Source organism: Cyanistes caeruleus, chromosome 9 (genome assembly GCF_971803275.1).
Source record: "Cyanistes caeruleus chromosome 9, bCyaCae1.hap1.1, whole genome shotgun sequence".
In the NCBI taxonomy this organism is placed as follows: Eukaryota; Metazoa; Chordata; class Aves; order Passeriformes; family Paridae; genus Cyanistes; species Cyanistes caeruleus.
Genome location: NC_141709.1, coordinates 25,017,927 through 25,039,368, shown reverse-complemented (window position 1 = coordinate 25,039,368; position 21,442 = coordinate 25,017,927). Strand labels below are relative to the sequence as shown.

Here is a 21,442-nt window from a genome sequence, read left to right as displayed (position 1 = left end):
AAACACACCCATCTCCAGGGCTGGAGACTTGTCAGAGCTGGGATACTCAGCGAAGAGGTGTGCCAGAGCTGAATGGGTGAATCTTTCCTGGGAGGAGTGTGTCCAAGTCCTTGCCTACTGAAAGGAAGCCATTTCTCCAAGGCTCTTTTTATGGTCCTGTAAATTCTGCTCCAGTTTCTTACTCAATGGCTTTTGTGGCAGCTGCTAATTAAACATACTCTCTCAGCCAAAATGTGTCTGTGTATGTGGACCACTAGGAAGGAAAGAATGATGCTTTGCTAACTTCTGAGATATTAGAGGTGGAGTTATGCTGCTAGCATGAAAGGAGGATGGATGTAGTGTATGCTGTGTGTATGTATAATGATCTATGCACATGCATGTGCCGCTATGCTCAGGCAACCTGGGCTACTGTGGCCTGCGCTGCTGAGCTGGGACAGGAAACACCCAGCACTGGAACTGTTCACCATCCTCACCCAGCAGCCCTCAGCACATCTCTGGAGGCCTGCAGGGTAGCATTAATGCTAGAGGCAGCCCCTGCCTGGAGCCGGGCAGCCTTTGCTGCTGCACCCCTCGCCTCTGGGGACAGCCCCCTGCTCCTCCCCTAACCTGTGAAGGTGACGGCTGAGCCCTGCAGGTGCTGACGGACCCTGAGTGAAAGACCCTGCTTGTCGCTCTGGAAGGCCACCCGGGGGCAAAGGTAGCGCACTCTAAAAAGCGTACACACAACAAGGTATAACAACCCCCTGCAAACCCTGTCGGCCTTAGCTCAATTGCAGCATTTGTAAGCTCTATTTTTAACCCAAGAAATTGTAGCTCCACCGAAGTGGAGCCTCAAAAAATTTCTCGACACTCGTGCCTGTTCCTCTCCACGGAAATCTTTAGTAAAAGGCGAAAGATTTATACGATCTGAAGAGAAACCAGAGTATAACACTGCCTCCCCTCGCCGACATACCCACCGACTGCTCTGCCCCCACACACGGAGGGCGACGCTCGCCCGCCCGCCGCTCCCGGCCCCGCAGCCCCGGCTGGTCCCGGCCCCGGGGGCCGCACACCTCACACCGCCGCCGGGCACCCCACAGGCCCGGGCGGGGCAGCGGCCGCAGCGCCGGACACCGGAGGGGCCGCGGAGCACCCTGGGTATGCAAATCAGGCCGGTTACGAGGCGCCGCTAATGAGGAGGTGGAGCCGGCGGCGCGGATGGGCGGGGCAGCTTGGTGTTGTGGACAGCGGTGGCACAGCGGATCCATTTCCATCCCTACGGTCCGAACGGCGGGGGCATTGCTGATATTCCCCGTGGTCGCAATTCATTAACAACAACACACCCTAAAGAACGCTCAGCATTTGCTCTTTCCTTAACCAGGCATGGTTAGCTCCACCGTAATGGAGCCACAAAAATTCTCTTAAGACTCGTACTAGTTCCTCTCCACGGAAATCTTTAGTAAAAGGGGAAAGATTTATACGATCTGAAGAGAATCCAGAGAGTATGGCCCTGCTTGGCCCCGCACATATGCCCACTCCCTGCTGCTGCCCCAAGGGCACGGCGGCGCTCACGCAATTCCTTTTCCCAATTCCCATTCCTTCCGGCGCCTCACGCGGCCCGGCACCAGCCGCTACCACAGCCCGGCTGGCCCGACCCCGGCCCACACCGGCCCGCACCATACCGATCACAGCAAGCGGAGGAGCCGTGACCGAGCCCGGTGCTTCCTGCCCTCCTGCCGGGGCGGGGGGAGCGGAGCGGGGCAGCTGGGGACAGAAGCGAGCGGGAGTGGACAAGGACCCCGCGGCGCTCGGGTCTGGTCGCATCGTCACCACAGACAGCACGGTGCAGGGGTAAAATGGCGGCTCCGAGAAAAGACCACCAGACGCCGCCGCCACGGACGGGAGCGGGAGGGCTTGCGGTAGGGGGCCCACGCACGGTGCTGAGCTCCGGGAGGGCTCCGACACCGCCTCTATCCCCCTGGGCGGGGCTGGAGTGCCCGGGACTGCCGAGCAGGTCTCCGGCTGCCGCTTTTCCCGGAGTCCGCACCACCGGCACGCAGCTGCTCCGCTGCACCGGGAGGAAGGGTTGCCCGAGCCCGCCTCCTCATGGCGCATCTTGTGAGCAGACGAGGGCAGTGAGGCAGCTGTCCCGGCGGGGGCTGTGCGGCCGGGCCCCCAGCTGCAGGGTCAGCCCTGCCGGGAGACAGACCTAAGCAGGATACGCTGCCAATGCCACAGCAGCGCATGCGTACCGCAGCTCCTGTAACATGGCGGGTAAAACACGCTTTGCATGCAGTTTGCTCTATTCTTGAACCAAATAAGGGATAGCTCCACCGAAATGGAGCCTCAAAAAATTTCTCGACACTCGTGCCTGTTCCTCTCCACGGAAATCTTTAGTAAAAGGCGAAAGATTTATACGATCTGAAGAGAAACCAGAGTATACGGGAGAGTGGATCTCGGCAGCTACCGATGCAGGGCTGTCCCTCCTGAGGATACAGCGACGCGGGTTGCCCCCCCGTGTTCGCCCCTCTGCTGCCCCGTCCCGTTGCCCCGGCAGCGCCCAGAGCCCGGCCGTGCTCGGAACCGGCGGCCCGGGGAGCGGCGGCCCGAACTTTGCCGTGTACCGGCGGCACCGCCGCGCGGTGCACCCTGGGTATGCAAATTAGTCTGAGCGCTCCTAAAGCGCCCACGCCCTCCCGGCTCCGTATCGGCCGCAGCCAGGCAGGAGCGGGGCCCTGGGAGCGCTCGACCGGGACTCCTGTGCCTGCCCTTCGCCCCCGGCTGGGTCGACAGGTCCTACTTTTGTACTGGACCTCCAGGTGTACTGAGCACAGCACACCCAGCATGGGCTCCATGAGCACACAGGGCACGTGTCCCATCATATCCTGTGGAAAAGGGCAGAGTGGTAGTGTCAGGAAAATTAAAACACAAACACCAGAAGCTTATGTCCAAAAAGGAGACAGAGGAGTCCTTTTACTTTATTCAAATAAAGGGAGAGGCCATGGGGCATTCCCCTGGGGTCTCAAATTTGTGGAGGGTGCAGCCTCCTTTTTATCCTAATTCTCAGCCGCTTGTCCCTTCTCTCTTTCCCTATAGGTCGAGATGCTTGAGAGGTACAGACTTCCCGGAACGCCTGATACCTAGGATTCCTTACCCCCCCCCCCAATGCATAATCCTTTCTTAATTCTTAGCTCTTGTGGAATTCATGGTGCTCTTTCAGTGCCTCTTTCATCTTCCAGTGGAATCTATCTTACTGTTTCTGTTGTCTCTCAGTGGTAGTTGCATTTTATCAGCAGACCCACTGCTTGTTTGTAAAGACAAACCCGTCATTCCTCTCAGTAGGGACAGTCATCACACAGTTTTTCAGGCTGTTCCCTTCCAGGCAGTCGGGCTACCCAGTGCAGCCACAATGCCAAGGCGACAGGCACAGCTCCTGCCTGGGTAGGGATGGACACAGGTGGTAACACTGCCCGTTGCCCCCAGCAAGGCCCACTCCTCACGGGGTGACCCCGAGTGTCTGCAGAGCCCCGTGCTGGAGCACGGCTTCGAGGCCTTGGGAATCTTGGCTCTGATACTTGGGATTGCTGTGGCCCAAAGAGTCCAGCAGAACCTCTGTGTCTTTTTGACCTTTTGCTTAGTTGGAGGCATTTAAGAACTTGGTCAGGGCTTTTACCTTTGTGCAGAAAAAGAGATGCCAACTTGTGTGCCTGGATCAGCCTGGATCAGCCACCTCAGCTGTTTCACTGTCACTCTCAGAGAATCCAGTACCACATCCCACTTGAAGTGTGGCTCTAACAGCCAGGAAAAAGTTTCTCTGTTCTTGTCAGGAGCCACAACTAGGAAACCAGTTAGCTAAATTCTGAGCTGGACTAAGTGGCCAAGGAAGGTTCTTCTGCAGGCATTTACAGAAAGAGAGCGTGGCACTGGCATACCAACAGAGTTGCTACAGATCCCACTGCTGAGCCTGCTGAGGAAGCTGTGGCAGCATGGATCACCCCTTGGCCTCTAAGAATGTCCTCTGAACTACAGAACTAACATGGTTTGGCTTCCACTACCCAGGAGGAAAAACAGGAAAAAAACGTAATGCTTTTAAAAGATACAAGCTACAAAGCTCTCCCACCCCAGAGAGAAGCTCTGGGGAAGTTTGCAGTGGGTGAATGCTACAGGTGAGGATGGAAACTGTTTTGTGGTTTTAACAGGAGGAATTGCAAACAGCAAGGCAGCAATATCACGCCAAAATGACTGTGGAGGAAATGAGTTTGTTAAAAAATGAGAGGGGATGAAATGCAACTGCTCAACAATAGCTGAGACTCTGAACTCCTTCCAGCCAGAGCAGCACTGCTGGATCTGCCATCAGCAGGCAGAGGGAAGGGAATGGCTCAGTGCAGCAAGCAGCCCCAGGGGCTAGAGGTCAGGGAGAACACCCTTGCCTGAATCAGGACAAAGTGCAAATGGACGTGCTGCGTACCACAGCTTTCACAAATGAGATCCTTATACTCCCGACCAGTGTCTCCAGTGAGCAACAGCAGTGTTAAAGACTCTCTTTTGTCCTCTTCTTTCAGGTGGTTCAGCTCCAGTATTTGCAGAGGAATCAAGACACCTCTGATCTCCAGAAATTCAGTAAGGTATCTGTGGCTGCAAGGCTGCAAGAATAATGGGAACAAGGATTTGCCTTGGAGCCCATCTTCCTCTGCCAGCATGCCATGTCCTGGGAGCCATCACCTCCCATCTCACTGCAGTGGTCTGAACTGGATCCTGTCTCTGCAGAAGAGCATGGACCATTCTCTTACAGGCAGGCAGAGGCAGCACACTCATCCAAATGTAAGAAAAAACACTAATTCTAGATTCCTGAGAGAGGGGTTACATGGCTTTCCCTTCAGTTCCATCTTTCAGTAGCCACGTTGTTTTTAAAACCTGCAGAATGTGGCTGGATATGGGTGTCTCTGCACAAAAGCTTATTCTTTAAACAAATTTTCAGTAGAGAACTTACCCATCCTCTCCATCTCACTACTACACAGCACCTCCAGCTGTCTAAGGAAACAGATGCTTCATCCTGAGCCACACTGTTAGGTGGGCCAGAAACAAGCTGGCTCCCTGGGAACTCCAGCTCTGGTTCTGCCTTGCTTTTAATGAAGCTGTTCAGGATGCAGCTTTGAGCAACTTTGTGGACACCATCCTGTTCCTGCAAGAAAACCATGGTTTTCTTGGTTTCCAGCTAATGGTTTCCTGCTCTTTGACAGATGTAATGATGTCTTCTGCCTAGAGAAAAATGAGAGAGTTTAAAAAGGTCTATGAGGAAAGACTGTGCTAATGAATTACCACTAGAATCACATTTAAAATCTCTGGGAAATAATTTTAAAGCACTTAGTAACCATTTAATCTCCTTTTCTCTTATACTCATTTAATATATATGAAAACTGGCAAAAGGAGAGTTCCTGATGTGTCTGAAGCTGCACAATGAATCTGTGACAGACTTGAGATTATTTTCCTGGGCAGGTGGTTTAACCACAGGAGCTCTCTTCTCTGCTCTGCTAATAAAGTCATTTTGATGTTACCCATTACCCCAGCCCTGTTTCTCACTAGCCTCATGATATGAACACTGCCTCTCATATCTGACCTGCCAGGGAATAAATAGAGTGAAATGAGAGCAGAAATAGGTATGGATTTATGGGGAGTGACAGGGTCAAGGGGGCTATAAATGCCTGTTAGCACAGCAGCACAGCCCTCACTCATGTGCTGGAATGACAGCGATTTGGACTGGGCCCACATCTACCCCAGGAACATGTGTCTGGCCTTGGCAGTGGGAAAGTGCTTTAGCACCCTTTAGCATGACAGATATTTGCGCTATCTTTTCTCTACCTAATTTTCCTGGCATGCTTTTAAACAATCTAAGATAAGCTAAAATAATAGGAGTTATAAGCAAGAAGACAGAAGCTCCAGAAACATCCCTTTTCTGCAATTCCTTCTATTTCTTCACATAGGTGTTAAATAAAGAAATCTACATTTTTTTTTTCCAAGTGTCTGTGTCACACTTTTGGCTTAGTATGATATTCCCTAGTGCAGCTTGACAAATGTGAAGGTGCACTTAGTAAGGGAGATGGAATGTCAAGGACTAAGGTCTCCATTTGTGTGGCAATCCCAGAGCCTTAGGCTGGAGGACACTGACCAGTCTCAAGGAGTCTCACAGTTAAACACCAGGATCTGTGCCCACACACAGATGCAGAAAGAGGGATAAGGTCACAAACAGTGGCATTAACACAGGTGCCTTGCCCTCCACCAAGCTGTATCAACATGCCTCAGGATAAGAAAGGAATTCACACTTTGTCTAATGTACTTCTTGGACTTCCTGCCTAACAAAAACACTGTTATAGGTTTTATTTAAGTGTGGTTTATTGTATTATATATTATAGAAAAAGAGTTAAAATGACATAAAATCTTTGTGTTTCAGAATAAGAAGTTTCTTTTGATGTAATATGAATCATCAAGATTACCAGTTTCTTATCTACCAAGTTGTTAAGCCCTTTCTCCTAGTATCTGGAGCAAAATTTCAAATCAGTTCCAAAATATCCCCAAGATACCTGCTCAAAAGTAACTTTCTACTCCTATTATCTGAACCAGACTGAAAACAATGACTAAGACATGAGCATGTATCTCAGTGCCTAAAAACAAACAAAGTCTTCAAAAAGCTAGCTAAGAAACAGTGCTCGAGAATTAAGATGAGATGAAATTTCATTTGGGAATTAACGGTCTGTGTTCTGTAAGGCATCTGTGTCCTTGGCAGGGCGTTTTCAGGACCTCCTTTGCAGGGAAGCAGGTTTAAAATAAATCCATTTTCCCAAAATACTTGTGATTGAAAATGTTATTAGCCATAACAAATGTTAGTGCTGACAGGAGAATGGCCTGTTAGGGGCCTCTGCTGAAACAGTCAAGTGAAAGTCATATTTCACATTATTGCAAGCATTTTCCTGTGATTTACAGAATATTTGTGAAACATTACTTACAAGGCATATGATTGATATTGAGAGAACAGCTCGTGTGTAGGGGGAATCTGTATTTCACAGAGACTGTTTGCATGAAATTTACAGTCCCATAAAGTGCTCCTCTGTCCTCAACAGAGATCTAGTTAAAAGAACTTTACAGTCTGAAACATCCCAAAATTGATTCTAAATTAACGTTTCCATATTTATGTTTAAGATGCTGCCGGTGTAATGCTCTCCCATTTTTATTATAAAGCTGCAGTAACTTCCCCCCGCCCCCCCACTACTCAGAAATACCAGCAGTCATCCTCTGGATGTGAGGATTTTAGTGATACAAAGGGCTTGCCTATGAATCAATGGCGAAAGAAAAAAAAAAGAAAAAAAAGAAAAAAAAAAAAGTTTGAAACAATAATGACATGGCTTCAGAGAATACAGTAGTGTCTGTCCCTGGCTGCTGTAATAACAGCAGTTGCTGACATAGGAGTCTTTAAGCCAACATTGCAAAGTACCCTGAAAATGTACGTTAATGTTTTTATTATGACCATTTCACATATGGGGAACATACAGACACAGGGAAGTTAAATGACTTGCCTGAATCGTTTGTCAGTGCTAGCTAGCATCAGCATGTAACTCCTGGCCATTGGCTTCAGACTCTGCTGTCAACAGTGCTGGGCTGCCACCCAGTCCACTGGACCTCATAATCAAAACAAGGCTAGGTCAGGGCAAGACTTTATTCCTGCCAAGAAAAAAACTGATTTAGGAACTGGCTCTGGCAATTCAGCAGTTCTCTATATCCAGAGTCCTGCTAAATCATCAGACTGAGATCAAAAGGCAGACTGCTGGTGCTTCAGCCTCAGACCGAGTGTGAGGTGTCAAGGAATAATAGCCTTGGACTCATGGGAGGACAGCGTGGCAGTGATTTGGTGTTACCTTTGCATCTTGCAACATCAAGGTTGTGCTCAGCCTTAGGCAGAACATAGGGCTTGTTTCTCGGGCAGGTTTCATCCTTTCCTGGCACACCTCAATTCCTCCCACGCACAGAGCACCTTCCTCAGTGTACCCCAACATCCCCAGCCCCTCAACTCACAGTCCCACCGGCCCCTCTCTCACCCACATGTCCTGTCCCCCAGCCCCACTGCTGAGCCAGCCACAGCCCCAAACCCACCCCTGCACTGCCTCACCCCCAGCCAGGCCCTGCACTGCCCCCGCCCCGTCTGATCCACCGCAACCTCAGCGCTCCCTGCCCCAGACCACCATCCCACAGGCCTGATCCAGCTTAGCCACAGGCCCTGTGCTCCCTCACACCCCAAACCCCGCTCCAGGTCCTACAGTCCCTGACACACTCCCTGACCCGCATGCCCAGCCCTTCCTGACCCAAACACCCGGATCAGGGCCAACAACCCGCCTCACCCCTCATGCCCGCCGTATCCCCTGCCCCCCCTGACTGCAACCCCCACTCCAGGCCCTACAATTCCCCTCATCCCGGCCCTGCGACCCCCGCCCGCCTCAGCCCCCGGGCCCCGAGGGGGCGGTTACCCCGCACGATGACTGACACGCGGCTGAACCAATCGCTTCCCGACTTTCTCCCCCTGCCCAATGGGTGGTCAGCGGGCGGGGCGCTGGGCCGGTGCTAAGGGCGCGTTGCTAAGGAAGTGGGAGGCGGGTAGGGGGCGGGGCGGATGGTGAGGCGGGGTGGGCGCTTTCCCTTCCCATTGGCTGCGAGGAGGGAGGTGGGCGGAGCTTCCGGGGGGGGCGGAAGCGGCGGCCGGTGCGCGGAGCGCGGCCATGGGCACGCGCGGGCTGGAGGTGGCCGTGGTGGAGCCGGAGCCGGAGCCGGAGCCGGGACAGGCCCGCGGTGCGGAGGCGAGCGGGGCCGGGGACACCAGTGACAGCAGGGACTGGGGCGCCTCTGCGGGCCGAGAAGGGGGAGCGGGCTGGGCTATGGAGGAGGAGCCGTGGGGCATTGGTGCTGTAGCAGGTGTCTGGCAGTCCCCGGAGGACGGGGCAGGACGCTTCCCTTTTCCCCCTGGAATGGCAGCAGCTGCCGCTGTCCCGCCGGGAGGCGGGAAGAAGAGCGGTCTCGCCCCCCGTGGGGATCAGTTCGGTGCTCGCTTTGCGTCACTGGAGGGCGGTGGGAGCTGCAGGGGCTGAAGCTGTGCTGTAGTTCAAACTCACGCTTGCTTCACCGTTGCCTTTAAGCTTTTCTGAGCAGCCAAGCCGCTGTAAGCTGTGACTCGCGCAGGCTGGAGGGCTGTTGCTGTAACACTTGTGATCTGTTTCAGAAGGCACTACAGAGAGAGGGCCTGCCGAGGGCCAGCCTGTGGTGATCCTCCTAGGCTGGGCTGGCTGCCAGGACAAATACCTGGCCAAATACAGCGCAATCTACAGCCAGAAGGTGAGTAGCCGGTCTGTATTTTCATGACACTGTCATACTGTGAAACTGCCTTATTTTTGCACGTTGGTAAAGTCTGTCTGAAGCCTCTCTCAGCGTCCCTCATGGAGAGTGAGTGAGAGTTCTCCTGTCATTGAAAGCTCCTTGTCTCTCACAGCCCAGGCAGTGTTATCTAACAGCTGCTGATGTCACCTTGGTGTGTGCAGCTAAGACACAAATACTTCCTTGGAGAAACTTTCAGCTGCTGTGTGACTCACTGAAGCATCTTAAGGCTTTAAAATTGTGGGATTATTCAGGAATGACGTGAACTGTGTTAGTTTTCCAGACAGGTAAACATGCAGGGAAAGATTCTGTGTTTACTGCTTGCTGTTAGGCCACAGCACAGACATGGCGAGGCTGGGGTGGGAACTGACAGAACACATCGGCATCTGTCGTGCCTTTGGCTCTTCCTTCCTGTGAAAATGATTCATCTAAATGTTGTAAGCCAAATTAATTTTATCCTGTCTGTGAAATAGGCATCCTGTGATAGTCATAGCTGGTCACTAGGAATTCCTTGTGTTTGAACTAGAGAGAACTGTCCTACTGCCAGTTCCCTAAGTTATGATATTTTCCTTTCTAATACTGTATTTTTTTGGAATGACCTCTGCTTGTAGCATGGGGACCCAGTGAAACATTAAGGTTTGTTTTTTTTTCTTGGTCAGCATACAAGGAATCTTGTATTTATCCAAATCTGTAGGTGGTAAAGTTTGTACATTAACAAGTCTATTGTTAATGTGTAATCCAGTGCAGGAGTCATTAATTGGCTTGATCTAGTGAAGAATTAGTTGTTAAGCAGCTTTAAGATGCTGCTGAGCAGATGAGAAGCATGTTACAGGGCAGCATGACAACTTCTTGGAAAATACATTTCTGACAGAAATGGGAAAGGAGAGGATGTGTTTTCTTAACTCACTAAGAGGAAGTGGCTATAACCATGGAAAGATGGTAGAGAAGGCTGTGATTTGAGAACTTGCTATCCTCTTCTTCCTCATTCACTGTTTAGAGAGCTCTGGGGGGGTTGTTTTGGTGACTTTGCTTTGTGCTTGTCAGTGAGCTCAGGTGATAGAAAACGTCTGAAGCAGTTATAAATGTAGATCCATCTGCTCTATTTTGAAACTCCTTCAAGATCCTGTTTCCAAATCTATACCTAAATGTAAGGACTTATGTGTGAAGGCAATTGCTCAGGAGTTCTGAGTCCTTGAGCCAAAGCTCTTTCTTTGCCCAGCTGGAGTGTTTCAGGAAGGTCTACAAAAATCATGTCAGTGTTGGCTGGTGATGAGTCTTAGAGACAGCTGCAAACAAGTGCGCCCAAGGAGAGGAAGAAGTTCCTCTTTCTTCTTATATTTGTTTCAGTGTGATGAGCTGGATGTGTACCAGAGCAGGCTTCTCTTACCAAAATGCCTGATACTGAAGGTCTGTGAATCAGGGAGATGGTTTTCTTCTCTTGGGTGAGGATTAACACCCATAAAAATGGGTGGCAGTGTCCCCAGGGCTTGTGCCAGTTAGCACAAGATTTGAAAGGATTTCAGACATGACCAAAGCCAGGCCTCTGGCCTTTTTCTGTTGGGAACCTGTCCCAAATTTTCATGTTCCTTGTACTGCTGCTTGCTTACTCTCTGTAATTTGCAGCACAGCTTAAATGTGTGTGGGGTCTCTTTCTGTTGTTCTTAGGGGTGCACGGTCATCCGTTACACAGCTCCATGGAGGATGATATTCTTCTCTGAGACCTTTGGCATCAGATCCCTGCAGACCCCAGCCAGGCGACTCCTGGAGCTGCTGTTTGACTACAGAGTTGAAAGCAGACCAGTTCTTTTCCATGTTTTCAGCAATGGTGGTGCCATGCTGTACCGTTACATCATCGAGGCGCTCCACACCCACAAGCCGTTTCAGAACCTCAGAGTAGCTGGCACCATTTTCGACAGCGCCCCTGGCAGAAGAAACTTGCGAGGAGGCCTTCGTGCCCTGGCAACTGTCTTGGTCTCCATGAATGTGCTGCTCAAGTATTTCCTGCTGTTCACTTTTGCCAGCATGGCCGTTGTGCTGCGGATCCTGCTGTACCCCCTGACCCGCTTCATCCACGAGAGCCATTACGATGCCCTGCTGAAAGCGCCCTCGCGCTGGCCCGAGCTCTACCTCTATTCCCAGGCTGATCTCATCATCAAGGCCAGCGAGGTTCAGCTCATGGCCAATGCCCGGCAGCAGCTCGGTGTTCCTGTGAAAGCTGTGGACTTCTCAGATTCGCCTCATGTCAGCCACATGCGGGTGTACCCCACCTATTACCACAGCCTCTGCACGACTTTCCTGTCTGACTGTGTGGGGGGCTCACCTCCTTAGTGCTCTAATGACCTTCAGTGTTTGCCTCTTCTTGCTCAGCTCCTATGGGAAATGTCACCCCCTTTCCTTTTTCGTCTTTGAAACCAGGAAAGTAGTTTTTTCCCCTACCATCTACGAGTCTGAAAGCCTCCAGCCTGGCCTTTGGACCAGCCACGTTAGAGCAGAAAGTAGATATGGATTAATTTAAAGTCCTTAATCTGAAATCCTGTCATGGTTCATGTTGATGTACTTTACCAAGGTGTCACAGACCAGAATCTCACACTGAGTATTATTTGTTTCTTCCTGTCTCTTGTTCTCTGCTTTTCTTGTTGTCCCCGATATCCAATGTGCATGTTCTGTTGCTTGTACTAATTTTACAATACACCTCTTCCATGTCTTTGTTGTTTGGTTTTTTTCCACTCTCTGCCATTTGTTTTATCTTGTAGTGAGCAAAGAGTCAAGTCTGCAGGACTTTTTGCTTTTCTCAGTGCATCTCACTTGTACTCTCCTTGATGGAGATCAGGCCCTGAAACCAAGTGTAAGAGCAGGAAAAGGTGTGTGCAGGGCAGTATGACCAGACTATCATGTGGTTCCATTAAATAGCTGAGATAAAACAGTCAAAGCTCTATGATCCTTAGGGGGAGCTTAAATATTTGTGATGACTTTTGCTTCTTCAACCCAGAGGTTTAAGCTAACATTTTTGAATGTGTCTAGTGTTTTGTTTCTCTTCCTTCCAGTCTTTTGTGTGTTCTACTGAGTAATTTTGCTTTCTTGGAGAGCTACTTACTTGTTATTGTATGTCTTTGAGCAGCCTGTATTTTGCATCTGGATATTCAGGGAAACTTTTGGATTACAGCTGTGCCAGACCCCTGAAACAAAAAGGTGGAATTGCAGAAGAAAATGGAACTGTCTCTTGGAACTATGCTTTATACTCAGTATTTTTTAAATCACCTCCAGCCTACAAATGACCATGAAATACGATGTTTTTGTCCATAATGTTCTCTTCGGATGATCAGTCTTTGCAGTCCATGCAATGTGTATGAGAAGCTAATTCCTTCCACCTAGTGAAAAAGTAGCTTGCACTGTACTTCATCCATGTTTGGGTTTAGGTTTTATTGTTTATTTGGGGGAGAAGTGGGGATAAAGACAGAGGAGAGCCTGCTGATGTGTTCATGCTATGTCACAGCATAGCAAGCTAATTAATAATATGATGAACAGGTTTAACCAACTTTAAATTGCCAGAAGAAGGTCTGGAGGGCTGTGACATGGGCCTGCTTGAACAAGGAGCTGCCCTAGAGAGGTAGGCACTCAAAAAGAAGGAGGAGTTTTGCAAAAGGTTCTGTCAGTGGGTGGCTGTGCTGGTCTTGCCCTCCCTTGGGGTGCTGTCATCCACAATTACAAAACTCTTGCTGTTCTGGATTGAAGCACAGAGGGGGTTGTCCTTGAGAAGCACTAAAATAATTTGGAAGTTTAAAACAAGAACTGTAACACCTCAGAGAAGTGAAAGCACAGGGTGAGTGGCAGTAGTGACCACACAGCTGTTTGTAGCAGACTATTTTGACAACACACAATTTCTTTTACAGCAGAATAACCCCCTGATGAGCATGTTTTTAGAGGGAGGGTTGGGCTGTATATGGGATAAGCGAGAATTAACTGAAAAGGGCCTGATGATCTGGTTTATATTTGATATTTTTAGAAGTGAAAACTGTCCCCAGGCACAAGAGCCATTGTTGCTTGGGATCCAGTCTTCAGTAGGTGTGACACCAGTTCCATCTCCCGTTCTGACAATGGGGTGTGAGGGCTACCCCGTGGTAGGAGCCTTCAGCCTTCCCCTTTTTATGGAGAAATTCTTCTTTCTAGGTTTTGAACCTGTAAAATCCAGGCATGGTCCTCTGTCTCCATGAAAAGATCATGAAAACCCAGATCAGACATCTCCCAGCTTTTTAAAGCAGGCCCCTGGTTTGTATGTCAGTGCTGTAACTACTGAGCTGTCATGTATTCATCTGCCTTTTCAGAGATCTGGGCTGGGGCTTCTCAGCATCCAGCTTGTTTGTAGCAGTGAACACTCTTGTGGGACAGAGGTGATAGAGGGTATTTAACCAGCACTTGCCCTCATGCTGGTTTCTACAGGTTCAGTATTTTACAGATCAGTTAAACACTCCATAATATACACCTCTGAATTAATACAGTTGTTTCTGGGAATCTGCTGTTCCTGTTTATTGCTGCGGGTGTTGAACTTCTGTTTAAGCACTCAGGCTGTTGCAGAACATGGCTGGCAGGAGCTGGAGCTAAACCCTCTGCTCCTGCCTGACAGGATGGTGAAGCTTCTTCTGGGGACAGCCTCACGTGTCAGCTGCACCTTCCTTCCCCACTTTCACTTCCCCAGCACGGTGTTGCCACATGGCCAGCTCACTCCAGCTCAGCCTACTTCCCCACTTTCCAGGGCAGCTCTGCAGTCAGAGGTGTCCTGAGCTTTGCAAACAGGAATGTGCTCACAGGCATTTCCACTGCTGCAAAAGTGACTTGAAATTTGGAGGTGATCTGTGTACACAGCTCTCTGAGAGCAGGGTGATGTTGGGCAAGCCAGTGATTTACAGTACCAGTCTTCTGAGTGGGTTTTGTTTTCTGAGTCCCAGCAAGTTTTAATTCTGATTGTGAGCACTGTGTGATATGCTGGCCTCTGCTTTCCTGTACTGTGTGTGCCCCCACCTTCCTGCCCTCCGTATTCCTGTGGCTTATTTGAAACAGAAGGTTAATAACTTGGAGCCCAAAGGCACATGGCTGAGAACTGATCCAAGCACTACTGGATTTACAAAAACCCAGCCTCAGACCCTTAATCCTTGCTAACTGTCACGGTTTGGCGCAGCCAGTGTTCCTAAAGAACTTCAGCCTGAACACTGAAAGCTCAAAGGTTGTGATATCTTGGCAAATCCAGGTAAATCTCTGGGATGAGCTATGGGGAGGAGGAGCACTGCAGATCTGTTCATTGGGAGGAAAAATGCAGCATCCCTGGGCTTGCCTCGAGGGTAGGGAGTGGGATGTGTCCCAGATCTTGTTTTCCTGCAGTCCAGCCCTCATGTGCAGACTGCAGCAGTGTGGGTGGAACACCAAGAGTGGTGGGAGAGGAGGATGGTCACAGCTGGCTGCCACAGTTGTGGTAAAACAAAATTAACTTTCCCTCAGTAGCAAAATCCATTTGAGTGTTTCCTGTGAGGGAACTGAGCAAGCAATCCTGGCTTGCTCCCCTGTGCTTTCTCTCCCCAGGCAGTGGTGATGTTACAGGATGGTTTTGAAAAACAAAAAAAGACACTTAGTGGTCAGGGTGGCCTGTGTGGCTGGGCTGGAGGGCACTCAGCCGCTCCTGACATGGCTGGGGGGGTGTTAGTGCACCCAGAGCTCCCTGTGACAATGGGACAGGCTGTGGTGGGGATCTGGGCAGGCCAGGGGCAGGATCCAGCCAGCCAGGGTTCAGGTTTTGGAGCTGGGGGAACATTTTGAAGCACGAGTAATTCAAATTAGGCTCCTGGGTGGAGACTGACCTGTGTCCACACCTCATAAAGGTGTTTTAAAGATGTGTGGGCTGAGGTCCCATTTTCATGCATGTTGGGATGCTGCAGGCATATGCGTGGAGCTCTGCCATTGATGGAAAAGTGGGAACGGACGGGATGGAACCAAGCAATGCAAGCCCGTGCTGCATCCCAAGAAGTGAAGGAGGGAGGCTGGTCTCCACAGCCCGTGCAGGAGCTGCACAGGGGGCTGTGCAGAGCCCACGGGAGCCCCGTGCCGGCGGGAGCAGCTCCACGAGGTGGCAGCAGGACCCCTCTTTCCCGCATGGAGACAGCTGAGCAGATCCTGGCTAAGACCCCAACAGCACGGCTCAGCCCAGCGCTTCTGAGTGCCTGAGAGCATCTCCCTCAAAAGGTCTTCTCTTGGGGCAAGGAAAAAGACCAGCAAGAGCTAACTGCGATGACAAGAATTAGAGATTGTGAGTTAATACATAACAGCATCTCTCCCTAGGGCTGCCTGGCTCTGAAATTTTTACTAGATCCCATTCTTCAGCTTTAACTGATTGTTAAAACCAAAAGTCTAACAGCAGGAATAGCTTTCCTGCCCTTCTCACCTCAGCAGACCAGGTCACAGCACTTCCCTCTCCATCTCCCATGGAAGGCCATCTGTCTTTTAAGTGAATCTGTGTAATAGTGTGATCAAGCAGACCATGACCCAGCTTCTGGGAGCTCCACGTATCAGGACTCTGGAGCTCCCTTGGCTTTCCTGTAGTCCCTGGGAAAGGTGCTGAGCTCGGTGCTAGTCTTCTGAAAAGGCTGGCAGGACCCCCCAGCACACAGGGCTGGGGGCTTAGAATGCAATTAGGAAACAGAACAACACAAATGGGGGCCCACAGCTACCACCTGATTTGTCTCCTAATGCCCCCTTGTCCAGCACACCCACACAGCTCCTTCACCCAGCCTGGGGCATGGGCATCCCTCCATCCCCTTCCCTTTGAACTTGACCTCCCCCCATCCTCTCATTTCTGCATCCTCACATGGCTGCAAATGCACCCCAGCACCATCAGACAGGCTACGTGGGCATGGCTGTGATGGGCAGAGGTGGGCACGGCATCCTTCGGTCACCCTCCCAAACCTATGGGGGCTGGGGCAGCGAGAGCTTGGGCAGCCCCTGCCCCCGTGGAGTGATGGATGAGCTGACAATAGGGTATTGATAAGGAATTAACCTTGAGCCCTTCTTGCTTCAGTGTCAATAGAGCAGGAGCCAAGTACACACGTTTGATTGGAAATCTGTGTTTGGCCTCTGCCTCTGAGCCCATTGAAGGAGAGAGACAAGAGGGGGATGTGAACTGGCCTGCTGCCCCCTCCCCAGCTGGGACCCCCCAAGGCAGATCTCTCTTGGCTTCCCCAGCCCCCGGCTGCTGGAGTTGACCGTGGGCACCCAGCTCAAGAGGCTGCAGCAGCCTCTGTGCCCCCAACCTGGCATGTGGAGGGCTGGGTACCAGGGCCCCCCTTGTTCCCTAAAGGGCCTGTGCCCATCCTGCACCGGCCTACACTCCGAGCAGTTTGTTTAATTAAGTGTTTTGCCTAATGGGATTGCCTCATTTCCATAACAAACTGGCGGGCTGTCATTAGGTGGGCTCCCTCATTCATTACTGTTAATTAGATATGGATCCCCCAGAAGGCGGCGCGGGGTGATGAACGAGGCCCCTGACACACGCTATTACACATTAGCATTTTCTCAATATATCCGATACATCATGGTCCTCTGCTTCCTAAAGATATTTTAAATAAAATATTAGCAGCCTGCTGTGGGGTAGGTGGAGAGGGAGGGAAGGTTTCTGCCCCTCACCCTGGCCTCAGGCCTCCCTTGGGCTGGAAGTGGATGGGAGAGTGGCTGAGACCTTCTTTGCTTCTTGCCAGCCAAAAAAGTGGCCAAATCCCACCCTTTCCCTATCCTTGGCACAGCAGATGGGAAGATGTCCCCGACATCTTTATTGCCTCCTCCCACCAGCCTGGGGAGCCCAAGCAACCCATCCCTGGGGGACACAGCCATGGGGAGAGGTTTGAAAACTGCCCGTTGACCCATCTGCAAAATGTTTGTAAACCAAAAGCGCGGGCGCCAGCCGTGTGCTGGGGGGAACCCGACCTCTGTCCCCCCGCCCCAGCGGCCTCCCAGTCCCTGTGTCAGGGTAACCCTACACTGCACTGGAGGCCCCTAATGCAGGAGGTATAGATCTGTTGGGGCTGGGCGTCTCCTGCCCCCAGATAACGCAACCGATGAGACTTCATTATGGGGGTGTCCCCTGAGGGCTGCCCTTTGCCCCGCCCTCCTGGCTCTATGTGGGGACCAGTTGGGGGAACCCATCCGTGGTGGGGTCTGGTGCATGTCTCAGCATCCCCCTGCATCTGTCCCTGCATCCCAAACAGGACCAGGACTCCCCTCTGGGACATTACTCACATCCAGGGGCTGCAGCATGTGGGGGTCTCTGCTGCCTCTTGCCTGCAAAGGGAAACACAGAGAAGCAGAAAGCACCCGACAAGATTTATACTTGTTTAATTAATGTCAAATGTAGTTTACAAACGGGAGTGACAAGTACCTCTTTGTATAGTATACACTGACACACAATCATTGACACACCGGAATATCGCTTTGTGCAACTGGGATTCTTTGGGCAAAGATAGGTAACTCTGGTATTTCACTTTTTTTTTTTTTTTTTTTTTAAATCATTTAAACTCATTACAGAAGAGGGGAAGTGGCAGATGCCTGTTACAAACTGGGATGCCTCTCTCCCCAGCCTTCCCCCTGCAGCTTCCCCCTTGAAAACAGGGGATGGCTTTACAATTTAAACAAAAAAACCAAACCAAAAATAAATCCCAAAGCAAAGAACCAGTGACTAGTTACATATGGTTTTACTCATACGTACATAAAGCACATGGCTGGTCCACAACACCTGCCAGAAAGGCCCTGGGAGGGAGCCAGGCTATTTCCAAGGAAGGGCAGGGTACGTGTGTCCTACCCTCTTGCCCTTCCTGGCTGCCTCTCAAACCCACCTGTCTGCCCCCTCTCAATCTCTGAGACCTCAGCACCAGCACTCTCCCAGCTGAGCCATGTGCCCTGAAAGTTTTTCTCCCTTTACAAGTCCAGCCTGAGCTGTGCATGCCTGCCCTTCCCCTGCCTTGTGCTGCTGGCTGCAGGGTTACCCCGCAGTGACAGCCCCTGCCCACAGTCTCCCTGTGAAGGCAGAACCCTCTGGGGTGCCTTGGCTTACTCTGGTTCCCGGGAGCTCTGCTGGCACAGAGCAGAGGAGGCTGCAGCTCTCTGGTCTCAGAGGCCTCCCAATTAGGAACTGTCACCTTTTGATGAGATATTTATGAAATAACGGCTCCTTCAATTTCATTTGGGGTTTTTTGGGTGCAGTGGGATCCTTTTGAATCAGTCAAGAGATGCCAAGGCTGCAGCTGTTCTCTGCAAAAGAGCTCAAGGTAGGGAAGCAGCAGTGGGACTGTCACACCCCCCACATTCTGCTTACCCAGCCCTTCCCTCTCTGGAAACACCCCAGCAGCACTGGGGTCCTAGCTCCAAACCCCTCATCCACTGCTGTTTCCAGACTGTCTTTATGCTCCAGCTATGTTGCGCTGCCAGGTGGGATCTGCTTGGAAAAGAATGGGGCAGATGAGCTTTCCCATCTCCCTGTCTTCTGGCTATGGGGAGCTGGCACCCCACAACTGCCCAGGAAACTGTGGCAGGGATGCACAGTGTGGGGCTGGGAGAAGTCCCAAGGCCTTGGAAAATTGGTCAGTATCTGTTTCTTGGATCCTGACAATAAAAGAAAGAACAACAAAAAACCAGGCCAGATGGCAGCTTTGGTTAAGGCTGAGGATACGGGAGACAGGGACAAGCATGAGGGACTGCATGGAAGAAGCTGGGGCTGCAGGGGACCTCTGGGTCCAGCTGAGAGTGTCTCTGCTGGACCCTGGGAGTGGCAGGGAGGACAAGACAGGGCTGGCTTGGCTCTCTGCCCTAGTGCCAAAACCTCTCAGGAAAAACACGGGCTGCGGGAGAGCGGGAGCTGGGGGAAGTGAGAGGAGGGCAGGGCTGGCTCTGCAGGGTTTGCACAGCTCTGCCAGGCAGCCCTGCACAGGAACTGGCTGAGTCTCTCTGGGCAAAGCCACCAGCAGGACCATCCTGTCCCCTGCCATCCCCACTGTCCTGCCTCAGCACCAGCCTGATGCCCCAGCATCCTCAGCCAGGAAACACTGCCCAAAGGAGGAAAGCAAAGCCAGGCAGGGCAGGGGAAAGGGGCAATGGCCTGGGGGAGCACAAGGTGTCAGCCCGACCCCCAAGCAGGCACTAGGGGAAAGGACAGTGCTCTGACAGACTCCCTCTTTCCAGCTCCTCACCATTTGCCCCTTCCCCAGCTGGGAAAGATAAAGGGGGCTGAGCCAGATTCCCCCTGTCCTGCCTGGCCCCCCGGTGAGGAGTTAAAAGCTGTGTCTTTCCGGGGATAACGATTCTATTATAAATAGCCCCATTAGCTACAACTAATGACAAAAATCCACCTCCTCTACTCCCCATAAGTTCTGTAAGTTATGGGCAATGCTACAGCCATTACTAAAAGCTGTTAACTTCATATCTGAATGAGGAAATATACACCACAGAACATTAAACCATTTATATTATATATATGTATATATATACTTTTTTTAAACTAATGACTTTAATGCCAAAACTTTGCTGAACCAAGAAAAATATGGGTTTAATGTTCTCTGCTCATTTTTTTTTTCTTCTTTAAAAAAAATACAACCCAAAGAAAAGAAAGGGAAACTTATTAGTATGTAATGTTTGAGTCTATCCCATTTATACACAACATTGTAAACATATATAATCTATATTACATGTGCTTCATTTCTGCCTGGGTGTGTTTTTTTTTTTTAAACCTTTTAGTCATCACTAGAACACCACAAAAAACCAAAACAGAACCAACCAAAAAAAAAAAATAAAATCAAACCAAAACAAATAAAAACAAAACAAAAACTGATCAAGGAACACAAGTTACAGGTTATTTAACATCTTTCTGTCAAGGGTCCCTACCCCAGTCTCCTGGGGGCAGAGTGGTTGACAACACAGTTCAAAGGAGGGCTCACGAGCCATCCGCAATGCAAAGCCAGCTCCAGGGAATGGGTGATGGGGAACACTGGTTTTAAAAAAGGGGGCTTCACAACAAAGGATTTGGTTTTGCCCGCTGCAGATGCTGAAGGAGGTCTCAAACTGTGGGACCTGGCAGCCGAGGCTCCCCGCTGCTCCTGTATCCTCGAGTCCATGTCTGGAGTCCCTGGTTTGTTTTTTCTTTGAATTTTAAAACGTCTTTTTTTTGTTGTGGTCGTTCTTCTCCCCCTGGGTGTGATGAGCTGAGCTGAGTAGCTGGGTCCCGCCCTCCTGCTGGGTCCTTCATAAGTAGATGCGCCGAAGGTCTCCAGGAGACGTGATGGTGTTACACTGAGGACAGAGCTTCTTGGCACCCTGCAACCAGCAGATGAGATGCACAGTGTGAGAGTGTGAAGGACATCCCTGCCCTTGGCCTGGGACTGCAGAAGCATTAAGGCCCTCCAGGCAGGGCCATGGCCTCCAACAGTGAGCACAAGATGTGTGAAGGGGGAATCCCAATGCCCTCCCTGCCTATCCTGCAAACCCCTGTCCCACTCCAGTCCCTGACATGAGGCAGCTGGACAAGGAGCTCTGCAGAGGGCTGAAACTTAGAGCCAAGGTGCATCACCCAACTCAGCACCACTGTCACCACTGGCTGCCAGGGAGATTTGCTCCTTTTTGTTTCCCTTGCTCACCTGCAGCCCTCGATGAGCCAGTTCAGGTCACTGAACAGGCAGAAAACCCAGCTGGAACAAGTGAAGTTTTCAGCAGGGATGACTGAGCTGGTTCATGGGGGCCTTGGACCATCCCTTTCAGAGCAGCATATTAGGACACTATCTCGTCCATCCTGCAAAAGCCTAAGAGCTGCTGGCATGAAGGAGCCCTCCATCCCATCCTCCCCAGCTCACACATACTGCAGAGATGAGTCTGTTCTGCCAAGGTGAGCTGGAAACAGCAAACTGATGTGAGTTGGGGTGGGGTAATGGGTGGCCCACAGGAACAGTACATGAAATAAAACAAGGGCTGATGTGCCATCTATCACCAAGCCTGACAGCAAGAGGGTGTTAATAAGCCTCAGAATCGGGGTCAA

The 21,442-nt window shown here is 50.9% G+C and overlaps 3 protein-coding genes and 3 non-coding genes across 21 annotated transcripts in view; 1 reads left to right on the top strand and 5 right to left on the bottom strand.

The window, feature by feature from the left end:
* Positions 1-811: 811 nt before the first annotated feature.
* Positions 812-926, bottom strand: LOC111945058 (U5 spliceosomal RNA). Its single transcript, XR_002871509.1, has one exon. It is a non-coding gene; the product is annotated as a U5 spliceosomal RNA (small nuclear RNA).
* Positions 927-1,369: 443 nt separating this feature from the next.
* Positions 1,370-1,483, bottom strand: LOC147651696 (U5 spliceosomal RNA). The gene has a single exon (XR_015274190.1). It is a non-coding gene; the product is annotated as a U5 spliceosomal RNA (small nuclear RNA).
* An 822-nt stretch (positions 1,484-2,305) lies between these two features.
* On the bottom strand, positions 2,306-2,420 carry LOC147651695 (U5 spliceosomal RNA). The gene has a single exon (XR_015274192.1). It is a non-coding gene; the product is annotated as a U5 spliceosomal RNA (small nuclear RNA).
* Positions 2,421-2,998: 578 nt separating this feature from the next.
* ARMH1 (armadillo like helical domain containing 1) lies at positions 2,999-8,637 on the bottom strand. Its single transcript, XM_086901507.1, is given in 6 exon segments — positions 2,999-3,677; positions 4,366-4,689; positions 5,021-5,080; positions 5,082-5,234; positions 7,544-7,692; positions 8,493-8,637. Coding segments are annotated over 4 exon segments (681 nt in total). The 5' UTR covers positions 5,177-5,234; positions 7,544-7,692; positions 8,493-8,637; the 3' UTR covers positions 2,999-3,475.
* Positions 8,638-8,676: 39 nt separating this feature from the next.
* Positions 8,677-13,899, top strand: TMEM53 (transmembrane protein 53). 5 transcript variants are annotated; one of them, XR_015273582.1, is made up of 4 exons: positions 8,677-8,811; positions 9,239-9,351; positions 11,056-12,997; positions 13,558-13,899. XR_015273582.1 is itself a non-coding variant. In XM_023932529.2 (3 exons), the coding sequence occupies exons 1-3, from the start codon at positions 8,742-8,744 to the stop codon at positions 11,716-11,718; spliced, it is 846 nt and encodes a 281-aa protein (XP_023788297.2). In that variant the 5' UTR covers positions 8,677-8,741; the 3' UTR covers positions 11,719-13,899. The 5 variants fall into 5 exon arrangements, 3 of the variants coding, with proteins under 3 accessions (XP_023788297.2, XP_023788299.1, XP_023788298.2); XR_015273583.1 differs by having other exon boundaries at positions 8,716-8,811; positions 9,242-9,351; XM_023932529.2 differs by having other exon boundaries at positions 11,056-13,899.
* Positions 13,900-17,743: 3,844 nt separating this feature from the next.
* Positions 17,744-21,442, bottom strand: part of RNF220 (ring finger protein 220) — a 221,322-nt gene continuing 217,623 nt past the window's right edge. For all 12 annotated transcript variants that reach the window (XM_086841306.1, XM_086841300.1, XM_086841304.1 and 9 more), the window contains one exon: positions 17,744-20,727. In XM_086841306.1, the coding sequence (XP_086697432.1) occupies positions 20,656-20,727 (72 nt within the window). In that variant the 3' untranslated portion in view covers positions 17,744-20,655. The remainder of the gene's footprint in view (positions 20,728-21,442) is intronic.

What these genes read in the sequence shown, in the direction of transcription:
- TMEM53 (XM_023932529.2), top strand. Translation starts at nt 8,742, where the DNA reads ATGGGCACGCGCGGGCTGGAGGTGGCCGTGGTGGAGCCGGAGCCGGAG. An exon ending in GGAGCCGGGACAGGCCCGCG is followed by an intron (nt 8,812 to 9,238) that starts GTGCGGAGGCGA and finishes GATCTGTTTCAG; the next exon opens with AAGGCACTACAGAGAGAGGG. An exon ending in GCGCAATCTACAGCCAGAAG is followed by an intron (nt 9,352 to 11,055) that starts GTGAGTAGCCGG and finishes TGTTGTTCTTAG; the next exon opens with GGGTGCACGGTCATCCGTTA.